Source organism: Talpa occidentalis, unplaced genomic scaffold (genome assembly GCF_014898055.3).
Source record: "Talpa occidentalis isolate TD23 unplaced genomic scaffold, MPIMG_talOcc4v2.1 talOcc4.16, whole genome shotgun sequence".
NCBI lineage: Eukaryota > Metazoa > Chordata > Mammalia > Eulipotyphla > Talpidae > Talpa > Talpa occidentalis.
In genome coordinates, this window is record NW_023601653.1 from 73,420,248 (window position 1) to 73,434,073 (window position 13,826).

General features: G+C 46.4%; 1 protein-coding gene across 1 annotated transcript in view; it reads left to right on the forward strand.

The window, feature by feature from the left end:
- Nucleotides 1–13,294: 13,294 nt before the first annotated feature.
- B4GALNT3 (beta-1,4-N-acetyl-galactosaminyltransferase 3) overlaps nt 13,295–13,826 on the forward strand; it is a 91,873-nt gene continuing 91,341 nt past the window's right edge. The window contains exon 1 of the mRNA XM_037514588.2: nt 13,295–13,463. Within this exon, the coding sequence (XP_037370485.1) occupies nt 13,295–13,463 (169 nt within the window). The remainder of the gene's footprint in view (nt 13,464–13,826) is intronic.

Below are 13,826 nucleotides of genomic sequence, written 5' to 3' on the forward strand. Positions count from 1 at the left end.
GACAAAGGGATCTGACTAAAAACTTTTCCAAAGGAAAGAGATGAATGGCCAATCAGCACATGAAAAGATGCTCAACACCATCAGTTATTAGGAAATGAAGCCAACGAGATGCCACCTCACACCCACTAGGATGGCTGTAATATAAAAGCAAGTGCTAATGAGGATGTGAGAAATGACAGCCTCATATATTGCTAGTGAGAATGTAAGATGGTGCTGCCACTTAGGAAAACAGTCTGTCTGACAGTTGCTCAAAAGTTAAACAGAGTTAACATACGATAGAGTAATTCCACTTCCAAGATAAATGAAAATATACATGCACGTGAGAATTTGTGCACAGATGTTCCTAGAAGTATTCCTAATAGCCACGAGTAGAAACAAACCAAATGTTCTTAAAAATGAACAGGTAGGGGCCTCCCCGGTGGTGCAGCGGTTGAGCGCTGGGTTGCGAAGCTGCCCGCAGCCTCTGCAGTGCCGGTTGGATCTCCAGCTGCTCCCCGGCCACCGGAGGAGGGTCCCACATGGCACGCAGACCTCTCCTGCCGCCCGCTGCTCCCCTCAGCAGTGTACTTTGGTCCTTCTGCCTGCTCTGCTCCCTGCTCTGGCTCTGGTGAATCCTCTCGCCCTCCCGCGCTTCTGACTGTACCCAGTGCTTGTATAAATAAATAAAATAAATCTTTAAAAAAAAAAATTTAACAGGTAAACAAAATGTGGTATAGTCATACAATGGAATATTATTCAGCCACAGAATGGAATGAAGGAATGCTAAATAATGGAGGAAACTTGAAAATATGGTAAGTGAAAGAAAAGACAGAAAAGACTACATATGATTTCATATACATGAAATGTCACAATAGCAAGTCCATTGAGTTGTAGTTTTTAGGGACTGAGGAGAGTGGGGAAGGAGGAGTGGCTACTAGTAAGTTTCTCTTTAGGGTGATAAAATGTTTTAGAATTGGTGGTAATGGTTGCAAAACTGTGAATATACTAAAAGCCCCTAAAGTGTATACTTTAATAAAAGGATTCATTTTATATGGGTGATGTGTCAATGTTTTTTAAAAGTCCAAGAAATGGACTAGCATATAGTGGATATACAATCACATTTAACTGTGACCTATATGGGCCTCCCTGGTGGCGCAAGGGATTAAGCACAGCACTGTGAAGCTATCCACAGCCTTGCAGCATGAGTTCGATCCCCAGCTGGCCAGGGAGCTACCCACAGTTGCAGCAGACCTCTCCTGTCTCGCCCGCTGCTCCCTTCAGCAGTGTATTTCAGTCAATCTGCCTGTTCTGTTCCACACTCTGTCTCTGGTGAATCCTCTCACCCTCCACACCTCTGTCATGTACCCCAATTCTTATATGCATAAATAAATAAATCTTAAAAAAAATAGGGGCCTCCCCTGGTGGCGCAGCAGTTGAGCACTGGGCTGCGAGGCTACCTGCAGCCTCTGCAGCGCCGGTTCGATCCCCGGCCGGTCGGCGAGGGTCCCACATGGCGACCAGACCTCTCCTGCCGCACCCACTGCTCCCCTCAGCAGTGTATTTCGTCTGTCTTTTCTGCTCCCCACTCTGGCTCTGGTGGATTCTCTCACCCTTCCGCACTTCTGACTGTACCCAGTGCTTGTATAAATAAATAAATCTTATAAAACAAGCAAACAAACAAACAAAAACTATGACCTGTATTTTGGCTTCAATTGACTACCTAGTAATCATCCACCATTGTCAGATTCCAAGATGTATTTACTAACCTCCATTTAGCATTTTATTATTAGGTAATTTGCATGTACTATAAATTGTGATAGCTCTTAAGTTTACAGAGATCACTAAGACTTTTTGTGTGCCAAAGATTGCTAGAGAAGTTAAACATGAAAAAAACCTTAATTTAGTAATGAGGTAAAGTACTTTGGATAAAAAGCAACAGAGAATATAGATGAGGCAACCTTTGGGCCTCCCTGGTGGCGCAGCGGGTTGAGTGCAGAACAGTGAAGCTATCTGCAGCCTCTGCAGCACCAGTTCAATTCCTGGCCAGCCAGGGAGATACCCACATGGCACCGCAGACCTCTTCTGTCTCACTGCTGCTCCCCTCAGCAGTGTATTTCAGTCTGTCAACCTCTTCTGCTCCCCACTCTGTCTCTGGTGAATCCTCTCACTCTCCCATGCCTCTGGCCTGTCCCCCAGTTCTTGCATAAAAATAAATAAATCTTTAAAAAAAATAAATGAGGCAACATTTGAGTCACTCAAAAACAAATTGGGGATTAGATGAGTTTAGGCATTCGAGGTAATGGGGACAGCTTGTAAAGGCAGCGTAGAACAGAACGTTTTGGGAAGTGCAAGTACAGAAGATAAAGTCATGTAATATAGGATGTCAGAAGTGGAATGAAATTTCGCTTAATACAATAATGTAAATCTGTTCAATATTCAAAGACCTTGTGTATCAATTGAAAACATTTGGGCTTACTTAAAAATGGGCGAAAACCCCAACTTAATCTAAATCAGAAATACTTGGTGATATCAATTCAGGCATGAAAAAAGAATTTGAAATACAGGGCCTCCCCGGTGGCGCAGCGGTTGAGAGCTGGGTTGTGAAGCTGCCCGCAGTCTCTGCAGCACCAGTTCGATCCCCAGCTGCTCCCCCGCCACCGGAGGAGGGTCCTACATGGCGCACAGACCTCCCCTGCCGCCCGCTGCTCCCCTCAGCAGTGTACTTCGGTCCTTCTGCCTGCTCTGCTCCCCGCTCTGGCTCTGGTGAATTCTCTCACCCTCCCGTGCTTCTGACTGTACCCAGTGCTTGTATAAATAAATAAATAAATCTAAAAAAAAAAAAAAAGAATTTGAACTACAAACTCATTTTTTCTTAAAAATCAGGAGTGGGAGAAAGCATCATGCAATAATCAGTGTATGACATGGCTACTTCCTGGGAAACACCTGACCTCCAGGTAGGGGGTGGCACAATCACATAACACGCAGAGGTGTTGCAGTATCTGCAGGAATGAAGCAAAGGAAGATGCAAAATACCTTTAAAAAAGAGCCATCAGTGTCAGCTGCCTTGTCTTTTAAAGTTCTCTTTTGAATCAATTAATAATATAGCACCTCTTATCCATGAAATTTATGTAATTTTTCACTACATGAAATAGCCCCTGACTATGTTATTTTTGATCCAGTCTTATGATTCTCACTGCCTCTCCACCCACACCACACTTGTTGGGTTACAAGATTTACTGCAATATTTGCAACAGAGCAGATTGTACTGTCACCACTCTCTGCATACAGGAACAGAAGACAGGAGATGGCACGGTCCTTATCCAGGAGAGAAATTCAGGGTCTGAGCTAAAAGGGAGACACTGGGAAGGAGAGGCAGGGACAGATTTGAGAAACATTTAGTAGAATGGACATCATTTCTTTGTGATGGGTGGGTGCTAACGAAGAGTTAAGGATCGTTCTCGAATTCCAAAGTATCTGGCTTGGGGAGCCACGTGTATAATGACCATTGCTAAGGTTTAGCAAACCTCATCTTGATGAAGGATTTACTGAATGGAATTGACTGTTGATGAAAAATGTGTAGGACTGCAGCAAATCACAGTTTGCTCCATCTGCCCCGCTAACTTCCCAAGTAACTAAGGGCACAGAGCCAAAATGAATCTAGAATAGGCAGAAAATAGCAGGGGAAAAAAGGCAGGTGAAGAGGTGCTGATGGAGGGGAGGTTTGGCTCCTAAGTCAAGGGAGACACTGCAAGAAAAATGTCTTGAAAGTAGGGTTTTTTTTAAAAAAAGATTTATTTATATATGCATACAAGAACTAGGGTACAGGCCAGAGGTGCGTGGCAGACTGAAATACACTGCTGAGGGGAGCAGCAGGCGAGATGGAAAAGGTCTGCTGCACCATGTGAGCAGCTCCCTCACCATCCTTGAACTGCACTCACCATCCTTGAGGCTGCACTGCAGATAGCTTCACAGTGCTGTGCTTAACCCTTTGTGCCACCAGGGAGGCCCTTGAAAGCAGTTTTAGATAGTGTCTACACTATAACATAATGTGTCAAAACTCCCAGACTGGATTCCACTCTTGGACTGACTGGTAGCTTAATTTCAAGTTAGCCCTACGAAGAGCAAGTGTGAACACAACTTGGACTCCTAGAGGAATTATTCACTTCCTGTTTAGGGTGACATCACAGTATACCCCTGTTATTGTGTATAGGACAGCCCTCATTTTAGAAATCATGCAATTTTTTTGAGGGAGGTAGGAGAGGCACCAGATGATGATATCATATCTGCAGTAGATGCAGGTGTGTAGAGTAAAGCTGACACTGAGAATCCCCCAGCCTTTGCTATATCAGCCTTCTGGGAGGTTGGCCTCCAAGTGGCAGCGATTATTATTTTGGTTTGCAGATCTTGGCACTGCTTCTGCATTGTTTCCTGGACTCTTATTAAAAACTGAACCATTAACAGGTCCTCCCTGGTGGCACAAGGGGTTAAGTCTCAGCACTCTGAAGCTATCCATAGCCTCTGCAGCACAAGTTCAATTCCTAGACAGGGAGCTACCCACATGGTGCAGCAGACCTCTCCTGTCTTGCCCGCTGCTCCCCTCAGCAGTATATTTCAGTGGATCCACCTGTTCTGCTCCCCACTCTATCTCTGGTGAATCCTTTCACCCCCCACACCTCTGTCTTACACCCCAGCTTTTGTATACATAAATAAATAAAACTTTTATAAAAACTGAACCATTAACGATAAAAAAGTAAAATAAAATAAAATATAATAAGTAATAAATACTAAGGCAGTTACTCATTTTTTTAATTAATTGTGCTGTTTTGACATATGAACAGACCAAACAATGGCAGAGAATATGTAGCTGAGAAATAGACACCCATTGATACTGGCATTTTGGTTATTGTGTTACAGGCATTTCAAGTTGGTGTGCTCAATATGTTTGTTTGTTTTAATTTGGACAAATATTTATTATGAAATAATATGCTTGCTATATCAGTTCACCTACATCTATTTATTTTAGATAATTGTAGATTCACCTATGGCTATAAGTGAATGACCTGTGCATATTTTATCCAGTTTCCTTAGTTTCCATTTCAACATGATTAGCCTGCAGTTTTCATCCCAATAACTCCAATTTGGACCACAACATTTCTGATTGACCTTGTGTTGGTTTTGTGACATTTTCTTCCTCTTTTGACTCACAACTGTATACCCACTAACAATAATAACAAGTTTAGCAACATCGTACTAATCTTAAATTAGTACAATTTTGATATTGCTACGTTGACTAGTCCAGAGCCTCTTACTTGGCAACCTGGCCTTGATGTTTGGAAAGAGGTAATTAAATATTAAATAGATGGACCTAGAATCTGAATGAGTCTAATGTAGTATTGTTGTAGAAATTTCTATGAGGTATCATTTGGCCACAAGCTGAATAATGAGTCATGATTGAGCTGATCTGTCTGGAGCTTATTTAAGTTAAAGTGATTCCCCATCTCGTTGATCACTGCCCAGGCCAGGCCTGCACCCAGTGAGCTTCTGCAGAAAATAGCTATGTTCTCTGTGTGCAAAAGCTGTGTTCTATTTCTGGCTTCATGTCAAAGCAATGAACTCCTCCCCCCAAGAATGACCTCATAAAACTCTTCTTTCCCCATATGTTCTCTGCTTTTGGTAGGTTAGTTTTGGAGTCTGGGAATGCTATTACCATTAATTTATATTGAAAAAATTTTTAGCATTCCCAGACCCAAAAATAACCTACCAAATCATACTAAATCAGAAATTTCGACTTTAGGGTGGGAGGGAGGGAAGGCTTGTGAATTCCTCCCTGTGTTCCTTGTGTGTCACACCTGGCCTTCTAGACTGTCCTCCTGGGCCTTGGCATGGAGGGTACTGCCCTGTCCACACCTGCTGTATCTCTTCCCTCCTCTCGTTCTTTGTATCTGCTGGGCTCACCTGCTCCTTTTCTGCCTGTGCCATCACTATGATGGCCCTAGGATTCTAGCTTGGCTGGTTTTCACTGCCCACTTGCTTTTCCATGGCCCAGCTACTAATGGTGAGAGTGTTTTGGGGGTTTCTTTTCCTAGAGCTCTCTAAAAGCAGGAGTAATCTCACTGGAGAAAAGTATGGACTATAAGGAAAAACATATGAAAGAAAATATTCCTTCTAGAAAGTCAAGATAACAGTGGGATTCAGAAGGGTTTAATAAAGGGTAGCTGACCTGGATAAGAAAAATTATTCAGAGACTTATTTGAAGGCTGATTTATAAACACTCTGAAGGAAAATTGAGAGGATGAGCTGTGTCCTAAAAAAGCCTGCTACAATGGAAAGCAGGGTTTTTCCCGTGCCAATGTCTCACTGACCTGCACTGACACCTCTCTTTTGAGGGTAAGATGCCTGATTGAGAAGCAGATTCTCTGTCAAGGCAGATGATGTTCTAGAAGCTTCTGGGCAATAGAAAAGTTTAGGAAGAGTTTAGCATTTCATTTTCTCCAAAAATGTTTTTTATGCCAAATGCCTGGCTTGACCACCTTCCAGTGCCACACACAGCGTGACTAGTTTCAGTGAGTGTCCTTGTCTCCAATCACTAAACTAGAGCACCTCTTTCTTCATGAAAATGTTCTATGTTAAATAATTCTTGCAAACTGGCTTTAAATCAGACTCTCTGACTTGGCACTTAATGTTAACTTAGGAAGGAGATGGAAGCTTCCCCTACCTTTGAAGGAGTCAGAAATTGTTCATGTCCTCTCTCTTTTCCCTTTCACAATCCAGCGAGCCCCAGCTTTATAGGGGTTGCTACCTGCAGAGGGCGTTGAGGGTAGAAGAGCAATGTTGCTCTCGAATTTTCCCTCTCCAGGGCCAAGTTAAATTCCGGAGAACCACATACAGTGGGGATTTTTGTTTTCTTTCTTCCATCCCCAGTCCGGGTGGCGGCAGAGCTCAAAGAGTAGTCTGTTCTGGGGAAAAGACGGCATCTGCCTCTTCCCAAACCAGCCCTGATCAAATCCCAAGCAGCCGGTCCTTAGATAACAAGCCTGAGAAACCTGAAACCAAGAGCTCTGACTCTCATCAGTGCCCAGCATCACTGTCTGGAAACCGAGACATGCTGCTGAGATGCCACAGTGATTGAGTGTTAAGTGGCATGGCTGGGGTTCTCTCATCAGAGTTTATAGCCTGGACCTATGAACTTAGACAAAGAAGGTTTTCAGAAAGTCTGTCTGGGGTTTGAGCACTTGAGCTGCTTTGTGGCACTCTGCACATGGACTGGCCTTTAGAATCATTGTTCTTCCCGAGCAAAGCCATAGGGTAGGTTAACACAACATGTTGTCCACTTGTCTGGGTTGTATGAAGAATTCCCAGCAGGTGAGGGGATCAGTTGTGTTTAAGATAAGAGAAGGAAGGCCCTTCGCCCCATTTCTGCTTTATTAGGGCAAGGCATCTTTTTTCAAAGATTTATTTATGCATACAAGAACTGGGGTACAGGCCAGAGGTGCGGTGGGGAGAGAGGATTCACCAGAGACAGAGTGGGGAACAGAACAGGCAGATAGACGGGAATACACTGCTGAGGGGAGCAGTGGGCGAGTCAGGAGAGGTCTGCTGCATAGGGCAAGGCATCTTTAAGTGAGTGAGTTTTAGAGAAGGCAGAGCCTCATGTGAATAGGGAGTAGGAACATTTTCCATTAGTACAGTGTTTGTGGAATGATTTCTGGACTGGATGGTATAGGAGGATAGATTACAGAACAGAACACATGTGATCATTGACAAGGCCTGTTTGAAAATGGAGAATTGTGAAGTCAGAAATAGAAGATGGATATGAGACTTTCTTTTCTCCAGGATGATAGAACAGTGGCAGGAAACCAACTTTGTCCAGAGGCTTAGACATTTTACAGATTATTCTGGAAATGCTGAAAACACCTTAGATGTTGCAGAAAGTGATAGATACCAGAAGGGCTAAAGCATACAAGAAAGCGGCCCAAGTCCACCATCATGCAGCCTCCCAAAGGGTAGTGAATAAGTGCACACCTGTGTGCGTTCCTAATGTGGACGTGTCCTTGGAAGAAAAGACAGAAGCACCAAGAGTTTACTCAAAGGTCAGGCACTCTGGGCCATGCCTTGGAACCCTGATGAATCACAGAGCCCCTTGTCATCAGACATGTACCAGGAATTGGCAGTGAGGAAGAAACCACTTGGTCATGGCTTGTTATGCCTTAGCTTCAGCTACTAAACCCCTGACCATTATCTGTAGTAACAACAGGTTGCAAGATGCAAAAAGGAGAGAGCATCTTTCTAGTTGGGGTTAGTGGTCAGAGAGAAGGTGGAGTTTCAGGAAAGGCTCCTTGAGCCTGTTTTAGCTCTACCTAGTAAGCAACCGGGAGTGCTATTCACCCTTTCTCTAGTAAGTTTCCTAGCAATGAAACAAATTTGAATGAAGGGAAAACACTGATATTACTCATTTTGAAAAGTCCACCAGTCAAAGGTAAATTTTTTAAAGATTTATTTTTGCATATAAGAACTGAGGTGCAGGCCAGAGGTGTGAGGGTGAGTGGATTCACCAGAGACAAAGTGGGGAGCAGAACATGCGGATCTCCTGAGATGCACTGCTGAGGGGAGCAGCAGGCAAGACAGGAGAGGTCTGCTGTGCCATGTGGGTCAGTTCCCTGGCCAGGATCAAACGCAGGCTGCAGCGGCTATGGAAGCTTGATAGCGCTGAGACTTAATCCCTGCACCACCAGGGAGGCCCAAAGGTAATTTTTTTTTTTGACTAGGATGATTGTTGACTTTGCTGGTGCTCCTTTCTTCCCTGGGGGGAAGAAAGAAGGAAAGGGAGTTGAATGCTATTGGAGGTATTCACATCGCAGACTGGGAAGGGAAGCAATACTCAGCAACAGAGGCCAAACTCAAGCTTCAAGGCATATAGTAGATCTTTCTGGTCTGGGTCAAGTCTCAGTTCGAGAACTGTATCAAAAAACTCATTTTCTGGGCCTCCCCTGGTGGTGCAGCAGTTGAGCACTGGGCTGCGAGGATGCCCGCAGCCTCTGCAGCGCAGGTTTGTTCCCCAGCCGCCTGTTCCCCAGTCGCCAGTGAGGGTCCCACAAAAAACAAACAAACAAACAAACAAACAAACAAACAAATCCCTCATTTTCTTAGGACAGAGATGAATTCACAGCTCTCAGCATGTGAATTGTCTGGGATGTCTCCTAGCCAATGAGCTTTGTTCTGGCCCTTCAGCATAACATCTCTACCCTCTTTTCATCTTGTCCTTGACTCTTCATCTGGTTCCTTTGAATTTCCATGATGCAATCTTGCACATATTCTTCTTTGGAATGGTAAATATTCATCCATTTCCCAGTTTAGTGTGCAAATTAATGAGGAATATTGGAGAAACTAAGGCGTGGAACTTGGAACTAAGCTCATAAAATTCTTCTGATTAGGGCCTCCCTGGTGGTCCAGGGGTTAAAGTCTCAGTTCTATCAAGCTATCAGCAGCCACTGCAGCATGAGTTCAATCCCCAGTCAGGGAGCTAACCCATATGGTGAGGCAGACCTCTCCTGACTCGCCCACTACTCCCCTCAGCAGTGTATTTCAGTAGATCTGCCTGTTCTGCTCCCCACTCTGTCTCTGGTGAATCCTCTCACCTCCCTGTACCTCTGGCCTACACCCCACTTCTTGTATGCATAAATAAAAATAAATCTTAAAAAAAGAAAAAAATTTTTCTCATCAGCTTGACAGAAGGGGTCAATTGCCTTCAAACTCAAGAGAAGCGGTCAATAAGAATGAGGGTTTCCTCTTTCTCCTGGGATTGGTCTCCACAGTAGCAAACTCTACAGAAAGATTTGTAAAAGATGGACTCATGGTAGGAAGGGATAGGTAAAAAAATCTCTTCAGTTGAGAGCAGAGAAGGCAGCATTAATGAGAGGGGGGCCATGAGGAGGGTGAGAATTATCATGTGGCTGGGTGAGTTATGGATGTGCTGAGAGTGAGCTCAGAGTTTCCACGGTGAATATATATTCCTCTAGGGAAACTTCCAGGGGAGCAACATGTTCAAAGGAAAGAAAAAAAAAAAAATCAGTGATTCTGAAATTACAAAGGGTAAGTTCCATTTAAGATACTAGTCACTTATTTGATCTTGAGCAAGTTGTTTAAAGTTTCTGAGCCCATTAATTATCTATAAAATGGAATCTGTGAAACCTACAACTTCAGGTATGAATGATTTACATGAATTGAAAGAGATAAAACAAATGAATGTTTGCCAAGCATTTGGCATGACACAGGCGCCTGGGGATAGCTTCAGCACTGTTCTTTCTCTCTTAGGAAATCTCTCAGAGGTACTCAGTTCTCTCAGTTCTCAGTTTAAGACACTGAATTAGAGAGGGTCCAAAGATCCTCACTGATTTATCTTCAGAATTTCCACTACCGCGATCTCTTCACGAAATACATTTGAACAGCAGAGAAGCTTCTGAAGTATGAGGAGAGTGAAGATCTGCATGGGCATAAGGGAACACAGAAGATCAGTTTGGAGGAGAAGATTGTGGGTACAATGGAACATATGTGTCTGCAGTTTGCTTAGTGTCCAGCTTTGTTTTTATATTTTCTTCGGAGTCTTGTCTGCCCAGGGTTAACGTGTCTGGTTGTTCAGATAAGGTTCTGAGAAGTCCACTTAGGGCCTTCCCCTGGGGTGCTGCCCTTATCACTGTGTCTGTAAATCCATTTGGGTGTTATCTGATTTGCTTTCCAAAGTGGGCTTGTGCTTTGACATTGGTAACGCCATTTTATATTTCACCATAGTTACTTATTTATAGCTTATTAAATAGTATGAGCATTTTATTATTCAAATAGTTTACACTACTCTGGTGGGTGCCCATGAAAGAGACTTTATTTACAGAGATTATTTGGTCACTTCTCACACACCAAAGCCAAGCTACACATGACTTGTTACTGTCTGCTTCTGAAAAGAGGAACATACACACATCTGTGCTTTGGAACTTCACAGAAGCATTGCCCTGGGGCTATTAATAGAGAATTGTCCTTCAGAGTCACCTTTCGCTAAGAACAACACTGGAATTTCTGGGGAACATTCCTTCCAAGTGCTCCCTTCATTCTCGAACATTGCTGAGTGTTAAATGGATACTGTGCCACATACTGAAGATGCAAAATTCCCACTTTTGAAGCTCTCAGTGAAGTTGGGGAGACAGGACTTAACACTGGAAGGCTGTACAGGTCAGTGGGTGCAGCAGACTATCCGTAATATCACGCAGGCCCAGGAGATGTTTGTTCAGGATGGGCCTCATCCAAGAAAGCTTCCTAGAACTGAAGTGGACCTTGAAAAAAGGGTCAAATTTGACCAACTGGAAGAGGAAACGTGTGGGAGGGCAGTGAATAAACTCATGCTAGCTGTAGCAGTTTCATTCAGTCAAAGTCGGAAAAAAACGTTTGGAAGGCCTTGGAGCTCCAGATTCAGTTTGCATTTGAACAGTGAGCATTGGGAAGCTATTAAATGTTTTTGACCTGTTGTGTGGATGTGTAAAATCATTTTATAAAGACAATGTGATGGCAATGGAGAGCATGACAGGGCTGTGGTGGGGGAGCCCAGAGCCTGAGGGGCTAGTTAGGAAAGTCACAATAGTCCAGGAGAGACCCTTGAGCATTTAGCTAAAGTGGTAGCAGAGAGAAGGGGAAAGATAGCACTGAGTTCTGCCAACCTCTCTTTTGAACAGTATTTGCATATTATTCATTTGATTTAAAATGTCCAAAATGCTTTTTTCATTGTCCTTCACTTTTTTCTTTTTTTTTTTTAAGATTTATTTATGCACAGAATAATTGGGGTGCAAGCCAAAGGGGTGTGTGTGTGTGTGAGAGAGAGAGAGAGAGAGAGAGAGAGAGAGAGAGAGAGAGAAAGAGAGAGAGAGGATTCTCCAGAAACACAGTGGGGAACAGAACAGGCAGATTGAAATACACTGCTGAGGGGAGCAGCCGGCAAGTCAGGAGAGGTCTGCTGAGCCATGTGGGCTGCTCCCTGACTGGGGATAGAACTAGTGCTGCAGTGGCTGCTGGTAGCTTGATAGTGCTGTGTCTTAACCCCTTGAGCCACCAGGGAGACCCCCCCCTCTTCACTTTTTTCATAATCTTCTGGCCAGTACCCCCCAGGAGTGGAAAAGAAAACTGCAGTATAACCCACTGGATTACTCAGGTAATTCACTCTGCTCCTGTGCTCCTCAATTATCTCATTTAAATTAGAGAACAAAGTTATCTAATTTAAAAATAATAAAGGCAGATAATTACCTGCCTGGAAGCAGAGAATGGGAATTCAGTTTATCTCCTTCTTTTCAACTCCAGGAAAGACTTTCTTTCCCTTAAAAAAAAAAGTTTAATTCTTCTTCGGAACCCTCCAACATCTACACTTCCCAACAGCTATTCTATCCTTGTCTGGGAAAAACAACTTGGGGTTCCCCGTGGAGGATCCCTAACTTCCCCAGTGTCTCCTGGAGTTGAGGTGGAGGACAGGAAGGGTCTTCGAATCCGAACTAGAAGAGGAAAAATTGGGGCCTCCTAATGTTAGGTCTACTCCTGTTACTTAAAGTAGGGAGTAGGCCCTGAAGCCAAGGTCTCTGCATCACCCCAATGCGACTCCATCCCCCCAGCGCCCCGCCGGTGGGTCCTCCCTCCCCCCCACGCCCCCACTCGCACCCTGTGCCAGTCTGCCAGCTTTTATCTCAATGGTGCTTGGGAGCCGCAGTGTCAGGTACCTGACCAGCCCCAAGGGGAGGAGAAGGACTCTCGGCTCCTGCGAGCGCGCATAAGGGGCGGAGCCCACCTGTGCCCCGGGGCGGGGCCTCGCCGGGGGCGGGACAGGTGGGGCTGCGCTGCCGCCCGGAGCCGGGAGTCGGAGCCGCAGCCCCAGCGGGCGAGAGGCGCGGAGGGCGGGCGCGCACCTAGGGACACCTCCTCGCGGGCTGTGGCCGCGAGCACGGCGGAGGGAGGGAGGGAGCGAGGGAAGGAAGCTTGCAATCCTGCGGCGCGGAGAGGCGTGGAGAGGAGAGCCGGGCGCGGAGGACCCTCGCGGAAGGCGGAGCCGGGCTCTGCTCCTGGACAGGGACCTGAGAGTTGACGCGAGGAGCCCGTGCCGTGTGGGGGGCCCCTTGCGCGGAGCATGAGCCGGCGCCCCGCTGGAGAACGGCTGGGGGAGACGGTCTCGGCGCAGCCCTGAAAGCTGGGCTGGGTCTGGGACTCCGTGCGCCCGGGACGCTGGGCCCGCCGGGGGGGCCGGGACTGGGTGGGGAGCAGCCCGCGCTGGCGGCGGCCGCCCGGGCGCACCGCCATGGGGAGCCCCCGGGCCGCGCTGCTCCGGCTGCTCCTGCGCCCGGTCAAGCTGCTGCGGAGGCGCTTCCGGCTGCTGCTCTTTGTCGCCCTGGTGTTCTTGGGGATCGGGACCCTTTATCTGGAGCTGGTGGCTTCGGCACAGGTCGGCGGGAGCCCTCTGAACCGGAGTAAGTCGGGCGGGGGTGGGCGGGGGCGGGCGTGGGAGGAGGCTGCACGGCGGCGCCTGCTTTGGGGGACCCGCCTCTCATCCCCGGACCCGATTTCAACTCGCTTTCCTCTCCAGGTGCCCGGAGCCGCCCCACTGCTTACTCGGGGAGAGAGGCGGGGTGCGGGGAGTTACTGGGGGCAAGTGCCGAGTTCCAGTGTCGGGCCTGCCGGCCGGGTTCTGTGCGTCCTGGGCATCCTCGCGGATGCGCGCTCCCTCCCTGCGAGGGCGGCGGGCCGGGAGGCGCTGCGCCCTCGCCACCGGGCGCCTCCAACCGCGCCAGCCTCGCAGTTCCCCAGCGCTGGCTCGCGCTGGCTCGGGGTGT